We start from the raw sequence: 21,108 nt of genomic DNA, 5'->3' as shown, positions 1-21,108 counted from the left end.
GTGCCACACAATGACTTTGTTGTCAGGTGCTATTACCTATTACTTAATGAATTAAGAATCTGAGGAGGAAAAATTAGCTTGCCCATTGCAATATAGTGTCTGAGGAAGGATTTGAACTCACTGTTTCCTGATGAAGAATCAATGTTTGCTCTACTATACCATAGTATAGTAGATATATATGAGTGTGCCACACTCTTATATTCATCTTTTGTTACTTGGTGTTGCTTCTGTTATAGACATATTTCTTTTTTTTTTAAAAATGTGTTGGTTGGTGAATTCCTTGGGTTTTTTTTTTTTTTTTTTTTGACAAATGCTATTTTCTTTCTTGCTGCTTTTGGTTCCAGGTGGATAAAGACATAGACAAACAGAAAGAGAAAGGGAGAGAAAAATAAGGCTATAGAGACAGAGACAGAATAATGGAAGCATTTAGCATGCACTTATGTGCCAAACTATGCTACACATTCAAGATACGGAAAGAAAAATAGGACTGACTTTTCTCTCAAGAAATTCGCATTCTAATGGAGATGACATAGTGAATGTTTCAGTTGCAAGTTGGTTGGAAAGGTTCCCATGATCCTTAGCAAAGCAGATAGTAATGCCTCTTTTAAATGTCATTTCTACTGATAAAATAGATATTTTTAATGTTGAGCCATTTGATAATGCCATGGACTTTAGTGACAAGAAACTGATTTTCTGGATCTGTAATAGATGTGACTGTAACACCTTCAGGAGTAGTAATTGGGCTGCTATGTCACAGGAGTTGCTTTCCAGAATGATGTCTATAGGCACAGTGTTCACATAAGTTTAGTTTAAGTTCTATTAGAGTAGGCATTATTTCATTTATTGTATTTGCATCCTTAGCTCCATTGTCCTGCAGATAAGAAGGTGCTTAATAAATTTGCATTGATTAAGTTGAAGTAATTCACCTTTTCCATACCTCCCAACTCCTTAGTTTTTTGAGTTTATCCAAATCCTCTATGGAGAGAGGCTGTATTTTATTTTTCTTTGTATCTTCTGTGTCAACAATGTACTGGGAACCAAATTAAAATGCAAATGAGAAATATTTTAACAAAATAAATAAAAATACAGTAGACATAATGTTGATATGTGAGTTTCTAAATCTATACAGTTTAATGGCTACTGTTTGTATTTGAATTTGTTACCACTGCCTTCTATTATGCAAGAGTCACTGACCTTTACTTTGAGATATGGTTCAGAACAGCCCCTAAACTGAAGGTCCCCTGCCTTGGGTAGCTTGTCAAAGATTTTACTCCTAAAGCATTAATGATACTCAATCCATTTCTTATTTCTTCTCTACTTTATTGCTAACATTGAATATTTCAGAGAGACACAGAGAGTAAGAGAGAAAGAAGCAGAGAGAGAATGTGAGGAAGGAAGGAGGGGGGGGAGGGAGGATGGAGGAGAGGAAGGAAGGAGGAAGGAAAGTGTAGAAGAAGAAGGAGAGAGGGACAGGGAAAACAGAAACAGAGAATCATGGAGATAGAGAAAAATGGAAAGAGAGAGAGACACAGAGAACAGAGGTGTGTGTGTGTGTGTGTGTGTGTGTGTGTGTGTGTGTGTGTGTGAGAGAGAGAGAGAGAGAGAGAGAGAGAGAGAGAGAGAGAGAGAAAGAGAGAGAGAGAGAGAGAGAGAGAGAGAGAGAGAGCGCGCGAGCGAGCATGCAATGGAGATAAATGGCACTCTAGCAGATGTCTGGATAGCTGAAATCTCTCACTTGTGATCTCTTTCCCAAACTTCTATTTCTTCTTCCTATTAAGGGGGTAGGTAATATTTGTCCAGTATTGATATGATCCCAGGCATTTGCTAAGGGATAGCATATTTTTACTCCACTTTTAAAAAATAAAACAAAACATTGATTTGTTCACATAAATATCAATTAGATGGCACATATGAATTTTTGGACCTGTGTGAACCTAACTCATAACAAAATGTTATGACTTATCATTGGTTGATTTGTTTACTCGTGCATTTGCCATTTATTTAACCTTAGTGTAATACCTTGTTTGTGTTGAGTAATGGGGTGGAATGGGATGAAAAGATAGTCTAGACTAGAGGACCTAGGTTTTAATTAACTCTCTGAAGTCACCTAATCTCCCTTGATCTCAGTTTTTTCCTCTGTAATTTGAGATACTTGGATTAGATAACCCCTGACATCTCTACCACTTCCAGCTCTATGATCCTATGATACAATTCTTTTGTTTAATTAGTTAAAATCTAGTTGAAATTTTATGCCCATGTAAACTTACATGTGCATAAACATATGTATGTTATATATATTCACTAATTGCTTCCCAAACCTTGATAAATTTTGCAAGAATGTGCCTTTGGTCACTCTATGGTTCAAAGGCAGAAAAAAATAATGAACTACGACCCCATGTAAAACTTTTAAATAATCCATTCTGAACATAACCTAAACTATCCTTTGTAGATTGATTGAAGAAAGTAAGAATAAAGGAATTCCAATGGTTCTAAAAACGTATTTAAGTATATGTGTTTTCATGATTAACTTTATTGCTAAATATATTTCATGGACTAAATTTAATATAAAATAATTACATTATAAATATAGCTTTGGAAATAATTTTCAGTACTATCAAATCCTACAAAAATTCCATTTTACAAGCATAATTTAGATAGACTAAAGCCAAGTGCTTTCTTCTTACTTTCTCTTTCCCCCTTTCTGATTTCTTCTTACCTATTTTAATAATTCAAAACCTCTGTGATTTCCATGATGTGGGGACTGCCTCTGTAGATTGAGATGGCAATAGCTTCACATCTTAATAAATGAGCATCATAGAATATCATATGATTGATGAATTCTCTCAACCATCTAGGCTTAGACTTTGGATTGATGGTTACATAGTCTGATACTAGGCCCACATTTTAAACCTTTCCATCTTATGTAGGGCTTGACAAAAAAAAAAAATGCTTTTCTGGCATAGCTTCCCCAAAAAGATGGGGAAAAAGAAAGATGGAATGGGTTTCTGGGATAATTTTGCTAAATTTTTAAGAGAGAGGGGAGGAAAATAGAAGATTGAAAAGTATGTATATATATATTTGGTAAGAATTTGTTTGAAATGGAATAAACTGAGTTATGAGTTGATAAAGACTGAAGAAAGAGGGAAACATGGTCTGAATGAAAAGGGCAATGAGTCAGTTTCTCTTAGCTTGGCAATTGTTTGGAGCTGAGGATTGATGATAGTGCAAAAAAGTAAAACAAAAAAACCCCAAAATAATTGTGGGGTTGCTAGGTTCTTTGGATTCTAGATCTTAGGTTGAGAACTGGAAGGAAGTAGTTATTTACATAGCTATAGGAAGCTAGTAAATCATGAATTTGTAAGTAGGCCACTTTATTACATTTTTTACTAGGTCTATCATTTTGCCCATGTTTCCTTTTGACTCTGAGTGTTTGACCCAGTATTCATTTTCCTGATTAATTAGTGGCTTTAGTCATTGTCATTTCTTTAGCACATTATGCAAAATGACATAATTTTTAAGTGAGCTATTTTATTCATACTTTTTTTTTAAATAAAAGAGAGCTATATAGAGAAGAAATTATTTTTCCTAAAGTAAATATAATAAGCCACTAGGTGATATCTCCCTGAGACATAACATTTCTCAGAGTAGAAACAATTGAAAATAAATATAAGAACAAATGCTTCAGAATAGCAATAAGACTTTTACTTAATAGTGCATTGACTCAAATAAAAGATGAGATGTATTTAATTAATACATCTGGGGTATGCTACTCTAGCTAAAATGTATTTTATAGGACATTAGCGCTTTTAAAAATAAATGTCTCTAAAAGCAGAATACATTGTAAAAGTAACCAAGTTATCCTTCTAGCAGGTCTATATATTGTACATATTATCTGTGGCTATGAAGAGTTGGTGGTTTTGTTTGTATCCATTAGGTATGTCTGCTGCTAATGGTACTTAATGAGTCTCCATTAACTGGGCTTCATATTGTACTGGTTTTGAATTGCAGGAGACAGCACCCTGAATAGAGAGACACTAATTAAGTGTATTAGAAGGGGCTTGTGTCTGTCTGTGGTGTATATTTCTTTTGTAAAGAATTCTTCCTTCCCGCTCTGCTACTCCTCTAACTCTACCCCCACCCCATCCCACAAATTCTACTTTTACTAGTAGGGTTGTGGGCACTTATTAAACTTTTATTGAGTGTAGAAATTCAGTTTTGTGACAAAGGAGTTATAAAAAGGACTCAATTCATCCAGAGTACCGTAAAATTTGCAACTGTCATGGTCTTCATTTTTATTTCCCTAATAATTACTTATCAATTTCCTAGGCAGGACAAACAAGTGAATTTTTTTCTATTCATGAAAACTTTGGGATAATCAGGATTAGGAAACATCTGGAAAAATTAATATATAGGACTATCCACAGTATTAAGGTTCCAGACAGAAAGTTAATTGAAGTAGCAAAAATATATATTTTGAAAGGGGAAACAAATAAGAAAAAAAACAAGAAAGAGCACTTAGTCAACTGAGGCTCAGAAACATCTCCCCTTACCATAATTCATTATTCATATATTTCTTTTTAAATTATTGGATCTTACTATTTCACCCTTTAGGAATTAATGCACTTATTTAATCTATCTAAATTATGCCTGTAAAATGGAAGTTTTAAAGGATTTGATAGCACTGAAAATTATTTCCAAAACTGTGTTTATAATTTAATTATTTTTTATATTAAATTTAGTCCATGAAATATATTTAGCAAATATAAAAAACTTATTTAGTTGTCATTGTTTCATTATTGTTTTTATTAATATCTTGCATGTTTACAGCACTTACAGATTTGTGAAATGCTTTATATGTATTATCCCTCTTGAGCCTCACAACGGCTCTCTGATATAAAGGTTTTTATGGGACACTGGGTGGTACAATGGATAAAGTCCATATCTGAATTCAGAAAGACCTAAATTCAATCTGAGTTCAAGTACTTATAAGCTGTTTGACCCTGAGTAATCATTTAATTTCTGTTGCCTCAGTTTCCTTATCTGTAAAATGGGGATAATAATAGCACCTCTATTAAAAGATAAAATGAGATAATAATTGTAAAGCACACAGAATAAGCATGATATAAGTGCTTATATTATATGCACAAATATATAAATGTTATAAATTGTTATATATTATTTAGAAATAATATATATATATATTATTATTGTTCTTTTTATTTCCATTTTACATATGAGAAAACTGAGGCTAAGATTAAAGTGACTTGCTTAGGGTTACACAGGTAGTAAATGTCTGAGGCAAGAACTGAATTCAAACCCTCATGACTTCAAGTCCAGCACTGTATTAATTAGATAGAAAGCAAGGTGGGCAAAGCCCTTTTTTTTTTTTTTTTTTTTTTGTAGTGATTTGTTTTATTTGTTGGTGTTCTTTTCCTCCTCCACCTTCCAGGGTTGCAGAAGTGTACTTCCAATTTAAAGAAGTGAATGAGAGAGTGTCCTACATAAAGGACTCTTTGCTTTCTCTGGATAGCCACGTAGGACACCTGCAGGACCTCTCTGCCCTGACAGTAGACACACTGAAAGTACTTTCAGCTGTTGACACCCTGCAACTGGAAGAAGCTCTGTTGGCCAACCCAAAATATACTGCTTGTAGAAAACTCCCCCATAGCTGGAGCAATGTCATCTGCTCAGAGATGCTTAACAGCTTAGAAAACTCCAGGAAGATGAATGGTCAGTATTACAGTATGCCTCCATCCTTGCTTCATAGCCAGATGAAAAGCTACCACCTTTCTGGAAGACAGAAGAGTTCCTTTTTGGAGATCATGAACAGTCAAGGACCAGAGGAGGAGCAGGAAAAGAAAGGAATGCCAAGTGGTCCAGTTACTGTGTTCCTTAACAGCGACTCACTTCCTAAGCTTAGTCAATTTCTCCTGGTTTCTCCCAATATAACAAAGCCTTCTTTTTCTGCAGAAGCTCACATGGCTGTGTCTTCTACAAAACCTGCAGCTGAACCTGGATTGGGTTGGTTGGCCACAGAGTCACAAGCCAATCAGGATAATATCCCCATTTGTCTGAATAGGCAAACATCAGCTGATGTTGATAAAAAGTCAGCTGAAGATTCCGATCAAGATTCCATAAAAAGATCAATTACAAAGAACAGTGGAGATCTCCTTCTACCAACTAGCTGTTTTGTCCCCAAATTGGTAAAAGGGACCTCACTTCCTTTCCAGAGAGACAGTTTAAGAGTAGAAGGTGGCTATGTGAATTGGTCATTTTCAGAAGGGGATGATGAAACTGGGGTGTTTAACACTAAGAAAAAATGGCATTCACAATTGCCCTCCAGGTGTAAATTGGACTCTTCCAATAGCAGTAACTTCCAAGTCCAGATGGGGACAACTAAATCCTTTAACTACAACTCAGCAAGTTCACTCCGGTGCAATAACAATTCAAAATCAGAGTCATCGCTCCAGCCAAACACATACCTTTGGTTCAATCCCCTTCGTAGAGACTGGGCCTTTCTCCAAAATGGCAGCTTTAAATCTCACAAGGAAGAAAGATTGATGAAGACCTGCAAAAATAAAGGCAAGGAAAGGATATCTTTCCATCTATATGCTAAATTACCTGTCTAAAACATTCCCTGATTTTCATGATGTCTTCACCTTTGATTTCCCTACCATCTTTTTCTATGTTCTAGTTATATTTAAAAAAAAAAAAAGTTTTTCCAAAACAGTGACCTTAGTCTTGCATTTCCTTTTTATTGAATTCAATCATGTCTTCCATAGATTTTTCAAGACCCTTAGAGAAATGCCAATCAGTGTGGACCAAAGCAAAACTTCGAAGTAAGGACAGGAAATCGTCAAAGGAAAAGAAAAAACTGCAGCGACTTCAAGTTCCGGTAGGTATGGAAGGTAGGAATTAGGACTAATTTCAAAAGCCAATTTTTCTTCTAGTTTCCCTTGGTTATTCTTTTGATGTGGTCACCTGCCTGAGCTATGATGTTTCTTATTTCAGAGTGCTACATACAGTGTAAAAAAAGATGACTCATAAAAGAGATGTTTTATGTAACAGTATGAGGAAATGAAGAGAGTTTCTTAACTGTTTTTGTAAATGTTTAGATTAACTTCAAGATCCCATGTCCCTGTGCTTTGGGATATTCCATGAGCAATATCAAGGAATTTATAGCGGCACAAATACTGAATTACTCCCACACATATTTTTTGAAAGCACTCAATTCCTCTATATTCTTGACTTCTTTTATTTTTCTTTCCCCCTTTCAGGGGGAATATGGCTTAGGTCTAGTCAAACAGGAACCATTGTACTCTTTATGCAGATGGTAACATCTCTGACCAGGTAGAGCTAAATAAATGTGAATCCATTTCTCTGGTCCACTGTTAATGCTTGCTGTGTAGAGTTGATCAGAATTTGGTACTCTCATTGATTCTCAAAGCAGCTCTCTATTCATGAATAAATGACTGTGGAAGAAATATGTGCCATTTATAAATCAGTAAGCCTTTGCTAAGTGCCTACTATGTAGGCATTGTGCCAATGATTTTTTTAGTACTAAGATGAGGGAAAATCCTAATGGAATTTTAACTTTTTTTAAGTCTTTATTAAGGTAAGATTCTAAAAATGTTTCTTAATCCTTTTATAATTACACACTTTCACATTTTCTTTTCTATCCCTGGGGAAGAAAAAGAGTACTTGATCTCAGAAACTTGAGGATAGCTTTTTAAAAATATATAGAATATCCTGATTTTGCCCCTTGAAAACAAAAATTTGGGTATGAGATATGATGCAGTTTAATTATACAGTGAAATATCAAAGCTATAGAATTGATCTCTCTCTTCTGAAATCTAGTGACAGAGCACAAGAAGATGTTGAGTGCAATTTGATTGGCATTTCATATTAACTCCCCCTCTTCTCATCATCCCCTTCCAAGAACTATTGCTTGTGTTTTTATTAATATAGCATTAATGTTGTCAAGAAAGAATTACTTCAGATTGTATTTATTGACTTTAGAAAGTAGCAGACATAACATAAAGGATGGCTGGCCAAATATTTACTCTGTCTTTATAACATTAATCTATTTGGAGTACCCATGTTGATGTCTCATTTCAGTGGGAATCCATCAGGGACTCTAAGCTTATTTTGAAGACTTGTCTACAAGTGATCTAGCAGGACAACACTTCTCTTATTCTTTGATAAAATTTTTTAATATGGGCTGTACTGTCCACATGGTCTTGCAGACTTGTAAAATCTAAATTTAACCATAGAATTAGGAGAACAAATTTAGAGTGGCAAAGGACTTTTAAAGTTTTTGAGTCTCAGCATTTTATTTGTTAGATGATCAAAGTGAATGTCTACTAAATGGGTAAATGATATGTCTAAAGTCACAAAGTTAAGTAGTCAAACCGGGTAAGATTTGAACCCAAGCCTTCCTAATTGCAAGTCCATTGTTCTATCTACTACTTCATTTCCTTAAAAACTATATATAAGATTTCATATTCACTTTTCACTCCTACTGTTTCTTTTCTTAATTCTCCTTCTTTTGTTCTAAAAATAGATTTATATCGAGAGCATTTAAAATGTGTATGTATACATATATATCTATATAATAAAACTATATATATTACATGTATATATATAGTTATGTATTAGTTATAGTTATATAGTTATAGTTACATATTATATATATATTCTATCAAAAGAGATGTAAAGTTGTATATACATATATGTGTGTGTATATATTTTCTAATATCTGCACAGAACTTTTGGAACAAATAAATATCTCATTGCTGTGATTGCTGTTGCTCTTTGTGAGGGAAGACTTCTGAACAGAAAAGAGACAGCAACATTTTTTATTTCTAACCATTAGGAATTCAGTTTTACTTGGGATGGCAGTACATTTTTCTTATTCTGAACAGTTTTGGGACAGTTGACATTAAATAAGTATAGGACTGGATTGCCCTGCTTAGATGTCATTTGACCAATCAGGTTTTGTCTTGTTTTGTTTTTGTTTTTATGCTTTCTTTTTTTTTAGCTTTTGGAAATTTGAATCAAATATATAGACTGTATATACATGGTATAGTTTTATAGAAAATCAAGGAATTTTTTACCCAGTTTCTGGGTTATCTTATTTTCTCATAAGTGCTTTCTTGCTTTCTGTAATTCCATGTTCTTTTTGCTAGACAAATCCAATTATTCATTTTTCTGATAGCTTCTAGTCATGTAGATTGTACTTTCAGAGTTTGATGGTAAACTAGCACAAGTTTCCTAACCTATCATCATTACAAAATAAAAGATGAGCATATTAAATCATATAGTTATATCTATATCTATATCTATATATTTTTTGAAGTGAACTCCAGCCTGGCAATGTGATGTGACCATTTAGTGAAACTGTTGTATGTGGAACATTCAGTCTCATGACTTATAGATAGACTTGGGTTTGGAATAGGACTTGGGTTTTAAATGGCCTAGTGATAAACAATTATACTTTCAGATGAACAGTTATTTGCCAACATCTGTCCTTTTCTTTAGGTGATAACAGTGAATAACTGTCATATACAGATGAATTCGGAACCAGCAGAAAAAACATTTTCAGTGGAAGGAAAAGAGGATGATAAAAACTGGCTTCCCACCCCCGAATTTAGTCCGATAAGTATGTAATGACCAGTGCAATTTCAGAACTTTAGAATATATATTTAGGAATTTATTCGTACTTAAATAATGAATCTTGACTATTGAATGTAATAAATGTTTATTTTATCTTAGGCATTCAAATTCTTAGCCTAGCTTTCTCTTGTATCACATGGTTCAGAAAGTAACTCAAGACTGAGTCACCTATGGATAGAATGAAAAGCATCTGACAGACTAATACTAAAAATAATTAAATTATTTGGATGAAGGTCAAGAATACTAACAGAGCAAAAAGGCATTTTCTAGGAATTAATCTTTTCTTGGTTTTCCTTTTTTTAATTTAGTGTAATAAGAGCAATTTTTTTGGGTAACTTTTTGTAGCTGGTTATTTATTAGGAATGTCCCCTTCTGCTCTGCCCTGCTAGAATTATACAATATTAGGAAATAGAAATTAAAAAATGCATATTGGAGATTATTGATTCTAGATTTTTCATTTTATAGATGAAGAAATTTAGGATTTTTTATTTAATCAGAATACAGGTTTTTGTTTCAATGATTCTCTCTCTGTATTTCTCTTTTTCTTTCCATTTCAAGCATAGTTGTCTGAGAGCTGTGCTAAAACAATAAGGGCAATGGTATTAATTATTGGTTATTTGTCTGTCTCTTTCCCTCCCCCTCTTTCTTCCTCTTCCCTCCTTTCTTTTTCTTTCTCCTTCCTTTCTTTCTTATTTTTTTCCCTCTTTCTCTTCCATTCTCTCTCTCTCTTTTTTCCATTTCTTCCCCCTTCTTCTTTTTTTTTTTTTTTCTTTCTGCACTGAGGGAAAATATACAGTTTCTGAATTGTGTTAATGAAATAGCAACAAAGGATTAAAAAATCAGAAATCAGGCAAACAACTTGTATTTAAGATTTTCTAAACAAACTCCTATTAAGAAGAAAGACAAAGGAAAAGGAGATCTTGAAATTATAAAATTCATAGTGACCTATGGTAGTGTGTGATGTTTGTTGTTGTATTATGACCATGTGTTTGTTATCTATGTTCAAAGTGCAGGCCAGTTTACCTATTTAAAGGGAAGATAAGGGTTCAGACAATGGCACCCATTCTCAAGGTTTTCAGTGAGAATTAAGTATGTCCACAATGATGGAAGAATTGTTAGGACAAAAAATATAAAAAGAGGCAATGAGGAATTCTGGCTCATGTCAGGAGGCTGGAAAATAAAATATAACATAGAACAGAAAGCAAAAGAGAAAAACCCTGACCATTTTAAGCTAAGAAACATGAGATTTCCCAAAGTAAAGAAACCTGGACTCATTGAAGAAGCAAGCACTTTCTTATCCACCAATAAATTCGCAGTGGCCATTAGAGGGAGATCATTTGGAGAAGCAAGCCCAGTAGTGGGAGTTGATGATTTCTTGCTGAATGATTCTGAAGCAGCTTTTTATAAGCCCAATAATAACCATTATGAAATCTTTTAGTTTCCTGAGAACATATATTTGGAAGGTATCTGAGAGAGTACAGAGAAATTCTGAAAATTTAACATACTGCATGATAACTACTTGCTTCTGGTAAAGATACAAATGATGCGATCAAATGCAACCTGGGAAGCATTGCTAAAGATTAAGATAGAGTGTAGATAAGAGTGCTAGACATGGAATCTGGAAGAGTCATCTTCATAAGTTCAAGTCTAGCTTAGACAATTAACTATGTGACCCTGGGCAAGTTGCTTAATTGTGTTTACCTCATTTTCCTCATCTGCTAAATGAGCTGGAAGAGAAAATGAAAAACCACTCTTTTATCTTTACCAAGAAAATTTCACGTGGGGGTATAAAGAATCAACCACAACTGAAAACAACTGAACAACAACAAAAAGATTAAGAAGTTTTGAAGAAGAAACTGAAAACCTTTTCATTGTAAAATATCTTCTAAAGAGGAAGGCGGATTTCAGAAGAGAATAGCTAATTAAAGATATAGTGTATCTTTAATATCCAACCAAACCAAAACCAGTATGGGTTTTGGGTATTTTAATCACATATAATTACAGGACATATATTTGGGAAAGAACTCAACATTCTATCCACTGAGCCATATAGTTGCTCCAAAGTGTAAACCTTCAAGTATAATAGAATCATAAGTTGTCATTATTCCAGATGGACTATGTAAGCTGTTTTTATTTAATAATACTTAAATTATTAATTTAACAAGAAATTAAAGAACATAATTTCTTTTTTGAAATATAGTTATTAAACTGGTCATAGTAGCTAGCATTTATATAGTGCTTTAAGGCTTATAAACACTTTACATATATTATGTAATACATATAAATTAAATTATACACATAAATACGTAGTAAATCACACACACAAATACATAAATAAACAATAAATTGTGGAAATGAATTATACAATAAAATGTAATTATATGGATTTGAAACTGGCTGAAGGATAAGACCCAAATACTAGTCCCTGCTAAGTTGGGGAGGCAACATGATAAAATGGAAAGGTAATAGACTTCATTCTATTCAAATCTCCCACTTCTTATATGACTTTGAAAAAGTCATATAATATCTCTGGGCCTCAGTTTTCATAACTGTAAGTGGAATTGTACTAAACGGCCTCAAAAGGCCTTTTGTCTCTAAATCTATGATCCTTTGGTCATATGCATTGTTAGATACTTCATCCATCATATCTAACTTCTAGATCTATCTGCTAAGGTTTGAAGCAATTGTGATTATGTATAGGTTTTAGAAATATGCTACAAGGATAAAAAGGACTCAGGAATGTATGAAATAAATTTGTTTATTTACAGTTCTTGTAAGAAGCTGGGGAATCCATTCTAGAGGCAGTTTAAGTGAATTTGCCCTTATAGACATGAGAATAAGTCTTTTATTTCCTGTCCCAAAATGCAAGGTTCCTCCCTTGCGCTCCTGTCCCTCCCATCCCCATTGACTGGAGATGATGAAGTTAACAAGACTTCTGCTTATTGTATCTTCCTCATTAATATGTTCCTCTTCCCTTATCCTACAATCCATGTTCAAAAAATGGCAGAAAACTCCACCTTAGGAGAGGAGAAGTTAATATTAATTAACTCATTAAACATGCACAGACAGTGTTTTCAATTAACCTTCACCTACTTCTTGTTTTTTAGTTGGTTTTATCAGTTCAGTGGCTAAATATCTTGTTTTGTACAACTAACTAGATCAGCTTAAATGGCCTTTCTCTAAGTCTTTGTTGCTATATGAACATATAATTCTATAAATATGCTCACAATAGATGGAATATCCAGCCATTTGAGGAATAAATAATTTACTACCATATTTATTGTGCAAGAGAAGGATGCTAGGAGGATCTAATTAGGACCATTGTCAAAAGGTGATAGAAATCTAGTAGGATAAAGATAATCAGTTATCCCAAGATACTCTCAAGTAGGAGCTTAAGTATTATTCAATTAATTCAGATCCTTCCCAAGTCTAGAGCACTGAATCATCACTAAAAGATATACATAATATAATTAAGAAATTGTTTCTGCTTTCATAGATAGTTTAGTAACACATATGCTTTAAATAGAAATAATTATTATATCTGATAAATGCTGCAAAAAAAGTACCATGACATTTTAGGCAGGGAAAGGTTTTGGAGGTAAAGGTCATAGTTAGCTCAAGGTCTCAGGAGAGACATCTTGGAGAAAACATTTGAGTTAAGCCTAAAAAAATGAAAATTGTATGTGATAAAGGCAGAATGGTAAAAGTGTTGTCAGATGGTCATTTAGTGGTGTCAACCAAATCAGAGAATCTAGTTTTGGAGCATTTAGGAAAAAGAGAAGAACTAACATTTTTTTCTGATCAGATTAACTTATTACAAAAATTTTTGTCTAAAATTAATGCAGACAAGATTAGAAGGGACCCCAATAAATTGATAAAACATTCTTACATTAAAGGATTCTCATAAAGGCCTCATTTCTAAAATATAGAGATAATTGACTCAATACAATCCATTTGGAATTCAAGCCATTCTCCAATTGATAAATGGTCAAAGGATACTAACAGGAAATTTTCAGATGAAGAAATTAAAACCATTTCTAGTCATATGAAAAGGTGCTCTAAATCACTTTTGATCAGAGAAATGCAAATTTAGACAACTGAGATACCACTATACACCTCTCAGATTAACTAAGATGACAGGAAAAGATAATGAGAAATGTTGGAGGGGATGCGGGAAAACTGGGACATTGATATATTATTGGTGGAACTGTGAACTGATCCAACTAGTTTGGATCTATATCTGATCTCGATAGCAATTTGGAACTACACTCAAAAAGTTATCAAACTGTGCATAGCCTTTGACCTAGAAGTGTTTGTACTGGGCTTATATCCCAAAGAGACCTTAAAGGAGGCAAAGGAACCCACATGTGCAACAATGTTTGTGGCAGCCCTCTTTATAGTGGCAAGAAACTGGAAAATGAGTGGATACCCATAAGTTGGAGAATGGCTGAATAAGTTATGGTATATGAATGTCATGGAATATTATTGTTCTATAAGAAAAGATCAGCAGGATGACTTTAGAAAGGCCTGGAGAGACTTACATGAACTGATGCTAAGTGAAGTGAGCAGACCCAGGTGATCATTGTACATGGCAACAGCAATATTATACAATGATCAATTCTGATGGATATGACTCTTTCTAAACGAGATGATTCAGGCCAGTTCCAAAGATCTTTTGCTGAAGAGAGCCACCTACACCTAGAGAGAGAGGACTGTGGGAACTGAGTGTGGACCACCACATAACATTCTCATTCTTTTTGTTATTGTCCATTTGCATTTTGTTTCTTACTAATTTTCTTTCCTTTTTGATCTGATTTTTCTTAAGTAGTAAGATAATTGTATAAATATGTTTACATATATTGGATTGAATATATTTTAACATGTATAATATACATTGGATTGCTTGCCATCTAGGGGAGAAAGTGGGGAGGAAGGAGGGGAAAATTTGGAACACAAAGCTATGCAAGGGTCAGTGTTAAAAAATTATCCGTGCATATGTTTTGAAAATAAAAAGGTTTCAAAAAAAATTTCTATTAACACTTCCTCCTGTGTATTGAAGGGAAAATGGGCTTTTTCAATTTTCCTAGTCACCTCTACTTAGAATGGAATTATTTAGGGGAAAAAAAGGCTCAGTCACGTTCAGTTTTGCTAATGATTATGAATGAGCTATTTTTTTCAGAATAACATTATCCACTATTTTTCTTAAAATTTTTGATATATTAAGTCCTTCCACATTCCATTTTAAACATAAAATTTTAAGTCTATGTCTTTTGTGGGGAGAAAGAGGTAGGTCACTTTATATTTCTTCATATTCTCCCAATATCTGCAATAGTTATGCAACATATTCACTGTGTTGCATTATATTTTGGCACGGAGCTTACAAATGCCTAGAATCTGAAACTAAAAAATTAAATAAAACCAGTTTTTACTTGATAAATATGGATTTTATTCCCTTAGCACTTTTTATTTTTTAGTGGGGAGAACTGAAACTTGTATCTTTGATCTAAATTTTTCTTAGCACTGTTAAGTAAAATGTATTGTTCTGATATTTTTTTCCTTTAGCTTTTTACATCTTATTGCAAAACATATAAATACTTCTAATTATCTTTTGGGAAGAAAAGAAATTATTTAAATAAAAAATATTATTATGGACTTTAATTTTCTTTTAAATTGTATTTAGAATTACATACATACCAGAAAGCACAATCTCCAAAAATTAGAAGACATGCCATATGTATCAATGACTATCTGAAGCAACCTCAACAGGTAAGAAATGTATTTGACAGGTGACATATAAAAGTAACTTTTTTAACTCATTGACCTCATTAATTTCAACTTTCTGCTTTTTATTCATCTTCTTCTTCATCCCCCCCTTCTATTTATTTTCTTTGAAACTCTTTCATTCTTTGCCTGTTGTTCCTTTTTTTTCCCTCAGCTTGCTTACTTTTGTTCTTTTTTTCATTCAATTCTATTCAATAAATAGAATTACTGAGTAATTATTCCGTATGAGGCACTGTGCCAAGCTATGAGGAAATGAAAAGATGAGGAGCTTAGAATCTAGTGGAAGAGATACAATTTAGTCACAAAAATGTATACCATCTGGGGGAAATGTTTTTGTTTTCTTTGAGACCTCTTGTCTCTCCACCTGTCTCTGTTCTCCTGGCTTATCACATTTTTTTCTGTTCTCATTTCTGTCTTGATCTTAAGGTCATGCCATATGAATGGAATGAATGAATGAGAAAACATTTTTTCAGTGTTTATTCTGTGTCAAACACTGATGATACAAATGTAAGCAAATGAGTTGGTCCCTAATTTCATGTAGCTTACTTCTAATAGGAAAAGAGTATATATAAGAGGAATTAAGTGGAGGATAGTATATGTGTGTTTTGAAAATGTTAGAAAAGTAACCTAGGTAACCCAGTAAGATAAGGTAGATAATGTAAGATAAGGTAGAAGCTTACCTCTCAGAAGACAGGGTCCCAGGGAAAGTCAGAATTCTGGTAGGAAGGTATGAGGAAAATTTGCCCTTTGGATACCTTGTCACTTATCCTATTGGCAATTATACCTTGTCTAAAATATAACCTTGTCTTAACAAACCTTAATTATCCTCACCATCCACAGGCCCTCCTTCCATCTTGGTCCACACACCTAATCCAGGGAATCAAATTCTTTGGAGAAGAGACCAGTCATTCAATCAATTGCCAATCAGTTGTTACACATTGGGGTCAGCAAACCAGGTTAGCTAAAACAACAAAGTGTCCTCGAAGGAAAGAGATAAGAGGCAGATATAGCATATTGCAAGAAAGAAAGAAAAAATCACCAAAACCACTTCTACTTGTACCCCAAAAGTAGTATCTTGAATCCAATATCTTGGAGTAATGATTTCTCTCAGACCATCAGCCAGGCCCTTAGAGTCACGTTCATGAGAAGCATCCCCTATAGAAAGCCTTTCATCTTTGTCATGACATCTCGACCTATGGCACTGGTAAGCAGACAGGCCAAAAAGCTTGGACAATAGCAGTGCCTTTGATGACCTGGCCTTCAACTCGGGCTAAAAAGCCACCATCCAAGGAAGCAACTCTTAGGAAGGTCCAAAGTAGGCATCTACTTCCCACATGCTCTGCAACCCCTGCCTCATGCTACCAATGAACCAGAAAAGAAAGTTCCTTTTATTGTTGGAAAACTGGGCATGGTCAAATGATTCAACACCAGAAATGTCATTACTGAAAGAGGCATTAAATGCAATAAATTTCAATTGGATTTGTATTCTATGCAAATAACCAATGACTAGTGTTTTTGAGTTAATCCTTAAAAAAAAAAAAAAAGATTTTCTAATGTAAAATTTGAAGTATTAATTAAAATGGCAAAGTTGGGTTTTCTGGCAATTCCAGGATATTCTTCCATGTTTTGCTAGTATTATAATGAATGCTCTTAATGATGATGAAGCACAAGTTCTTGAAGTGACTTTTGAATTGAAGATTAAACAGTATTCTATATAATTTTTTTAAAAAGTGGTATTAAAGAAGATACATTACCTTTCTTGAAATGACTTTTGAATCAAAAGTTAAACAGAATTCTATATAACTTTTTTTTTTAAAGTGGTATTATTAAAGAAGTTACATTACCTTCTACATTGCTACTATACCCTAAAGACTGCTGGACCTTTCCTTGTGTCTTGTAGCAGGAGCTTTCTGCCAAGGGTTATGCAACCAATTTCAGAAGAAGGAGATTTTTTAAAAATTTCACTTATCCTTTCCACATTGCATGGTGGTTAGGGCCATAGTGCTTCTGAGAGCTGGAAAATCTATGTAAGCTTTTTTTATCCGTCCCTTTACACCAGAGAAGTCTGAATTTTAACTTTTCTTTTTCTATTATCGGGTGTTTACAGTACTTTATTGTAAAATTTGAGGGTATATAAGCTCTGCTGTCCTTTGCTTGTCATCTGAAGCTTCCATAAAACTCTCAAGAAATCCTCATTCAATTTCTTATGCCAAGCCTCAATATATTGAAACCTGAGATGGGGAAGTTCACAATGTAGAAGAGAGAACTGTTTTTTTTTTTTTTTTAAATCATTATCATACCATAAAAATCTCTTCATGCTGTTAGAGTTTTGATTGTGTCATTATTCCTACATTTTTTAAAGCTTATTCTATATTTCTTCATCTTGCATTGTAAGAATGTGGTGGGGTGGGTGGAAAATGGGGAGGATCAGAATGTAAAAGGTGCCTGTCATAGATTATACTTTGATAATGTTTTGCTGAAAGTGTGGGATTATCATGTTTACTGTATATCCATAATGATATCTCCTTTTTTTAGGATTTGAGCAAAACTGCTCACTGGACTGCTAGGCAGACAAGTCAGAACAGGAACTCACTGTGAGTGTTTTGGAGTCAAGCAAAATGCATTATCAATGTTTTTAAGTTTTTCTTCCTTTTAGCTGGATTTACAGGTTGCTAAGCAAATGTTTTATCTTCAGAAAAATGATTGATATTGGCAAAGGGTCACATTTTTCTTTTAGTATCAGAAGGGAAATAATTACTGATTAATACACAATTTTACATTTTGCCACAAATGCCTCAATTCTGCCCTTTTTTGATTGTGTGATATGGTTGGATTTGGTTATTCAAGGTTAAAACTCAGCTTGGCTAATAATACATATGTAATTTTGAGCAAGTCAGTTTATCTTTCTGGGCCTCAGTTTCCTCATTAGCAAAATGTATTAGATGATTTCTAAGGTCCTTTAATTTTCAACATAATAAATTGTAATTACACTATATTATTCTGAGAACTTCTCTTACTTTTGTTCTTATGGCCACCTTCTTGGTGCTGAAAGACTCTTTTAAAAACCAAGAAAAAATCTTTGATGTAATTTCTTGTAAAGATAGTTCATCCAACAATTTGGAACCCATTGAATATGAATCATATAATAGAAATAATTCTTTGTCACCTTTTTAAAGCAAAAAAAGAGAGACTAAAGCAGACTGAAAATGTAATTAAGCTTATATATATATCTTATTTTTCATTTTTTTTTATCCTTCAGTTTCTAAGAGAATATTTGTTCTTCTTAAGCTTCTCAGTAACACTAATTCTCTGTCTTAACAACAGCTCTGATGATAAACATGTAAAACTTAGGGATATTAGTGGTTTTCTGGAACTTTTGTTATCTAACAGAATAAACTAAGAACTGAAGTGCAAAGAATATTTTATTTAATTGCTGGTGTTTTCTGGATGTCACCAGTTAAAAGTGCTGTGAAATGAATTGATCAGCTAGTCATGGAGGTTTAACTTTTCACACCAGTATCTCCATAAAACACTGGTTTTCACCAAGTGAATTAAATGTTCAGTTACTTATATTGATTCTTAAATCTCTTTCAAAAGTGTATCCTTTGAACTGCTTTTAAATATAAGATAAATGTGAAACTATCTTTAGCTTTGGTTTCTTCATTGGTGAAAGGGAATAAAAATAATAGGTACATATATATATATGTGCCACTTTTAGATTTGTAAAGTATATTATATATTATTTCATTTGATCCTTACAACAACCTTATGAGATAGGTGCTGTTATCAACCCCATTTTGCAGGCATGGCAACTAAGACTGAGAGAAGACAAATCACTTGCCCACAGTCATACATAGCTAATAAGTGCCTGAGTCAGGATTCAAATTCAGGTCTTTCTTACTCTAAATCCAATTCCATATCCACTATGCAACCAATTTTTGATAGTACTTGAATGATGTTACCCATACTACATCCTCATAGACTTATTGTGAGGAAATTAACATTAATTATTATAATTAATAAATTGCTACATATATTACTTTTTTATTGTTATGAGGATGTGAATTTATATTTATACATAAAGAGGATCATAAGTGGCATTGAAATAAATTTTAAAAATGATGTTCTGAAGCTATAAATAGTAACTACTTGTCCAGAGAAACATAGCACATGATTTGTAGAATGAATAATTGATTTTTATGTCATAGAAGGAAGTCTTTGGTTTATTTGTTTTAAAGCGACATGGTTACAGGAATATATACATAATCCATAGGTGATGAAGAATAGAGGCAGAGATAAAAGATGAGTATAATTACAATAATAATAATTATAATTATAATTATATTTATATAACATTTAAAAATTTGTAATGTGCTTTACAATTATTATTTAATTTGATCCTCACAACAATCCTTGGAGATAGGACTATTATTACTCACATTTTACAGATGAAAAAACTGAGACAGACACTTAACTGAGGTTAAGTAGTAATAACCATAATTAACATTTATATAGGTTTACTATATGCCAAGCACTGTACTAAACACTGTAATTTTTTGATCTTCACAACAATCCTGGGAGATAGATGTTATTATTATTCCCATTTTACAGATGAGGAAACTGAAGCAAATAAAAGGTGGCTTTGTCAGTACTTGTCTGAGTCTGGATTTGAATTCAAGTCTTCCTAACTCTAGATCTAAATATTCTGTGCACTATGATGCCAATAAGTAATTGTAATGAACATTTTATTATTTAGTAATTCTTGCCCATTGATTCTGTTTTTTACATCATTCTATTGTTGACTAGTGATTTCATGTCTAGAACTGAATTTTCTTAAGTCTTTCTCCAATGATCAAATACAAGACTTTTTTTGGGAATGAGGGTAGGAGTATGGGGGTAGGGAATAATCCTTAGAGCCACAGTTTCTCTCTCGTGGTTTTGATCCAGGAAAGGGACTTTGAGGCTATATATCATTTATTTATTTAAAGTTCTTTTTCACTTCCAAGGGGTACCTTACCTTCAAGAGATTTAGACACTATATTTTGTCAATTGTAGTTGAATCTCAAATGCATAACTTCTGGTCTATTTGACATGTTTGTTACTATTTTTAATTAATAGGAATGTAAAAGCACTATCCAATTTCATTTTAAAACAGGTCCAGAAGTTTGGAAGGAATTGACAGTAAGTCTTAAATTTTTTGAAACTTTTTTTTATTTTAATGCTCTTAAGTTGCCATTCAAGTAGTAATACGTGTGTGTGTGTGTGCGTGTGTGTGTGTGTGTGTGTGTGTCTATGTATACTACCTCATTTCTTCTCTTGTACTTTGTGGTTATTAATTTATATATATAGACCCAGTCACAATGCTCATTTAACTAATTTTACAAATATTCTTTATTGACCTGCTCTAGCATCTTTTATGTCTATTCTGGATGGCAAATCAGGTACCCCATGGTGTCTAGAATTTTCCCTCTTTCTGTCTCATAGTAACTCTGTCACTCTTCCCTCTTCAAACTTCCCAAAAGCAGCCATCATGTCTAGTAGAGGTAACAAAGGAAAAAAGAATCATTTGTTGCCATTTTCCTTTCAGGGAAGGTTAGAACAAAAAGATGGTATTGATACTTCTTATCAAGTAACTTAGAGCCTAAGATTTTT

General features: G+C 33.2%; 1 protein-coding gene across 1 annotated transcript in view; it reads left to right on the top strand.

The window, feature by feature from the left end:
- Positions 1-21,108, top strand: part of TRPM6 (transient receptor potential cation channel subfamily M member 6) — a 145,257-nt gene that overhangs the window by 95,476 nt on the left and 28,673 nt on the right. The window contains exons 26-31 of the mRNA XM_051972081.1: positions 5,450-6,582; positions 6,783-6,895; positions 9,541-9,661; positions 15,356-15,441; positions 17,992-18,050; positions 20,612-20,637. Coding sequence (XP_051828041.1) covers positions 5,450-6,582; positions 6,783-6,895; positions 9,541-9,661; positions 15,356-15,441; positions 17,992-18,050; positions 20,612-20,637 — 1,538 coding nt within the window. The remainder of the gene's footprint in view (positions 1-5,449; positions 6,583-6,782; positions 6,896-9,540; positions 9,662-15,355; positions 15,442-17,991; positions 18,051-20,611; positions 20,638-21,108) is intronic.

Source organism: Antechinus flavipes, chromosome 1, assembly GCF_016432865.1.
Source record: "Antechinus flavipes isolate AdamAnt ecotype Samford, QLD, Australia chromosome 1, AdamAnt_v2, whole genome shotgun sequence".
Classification (NCBI taxonomy): domain Eukaryota; kingdom Metazoa; phylum Chordata; class Mammalia; order Dasyuromorphia; family Dasyuridae; genus Antechinus; species Antechinus flavipes.
This window is presented reverse-complemented; position numbering and strand designations above follow the sequence as displayed.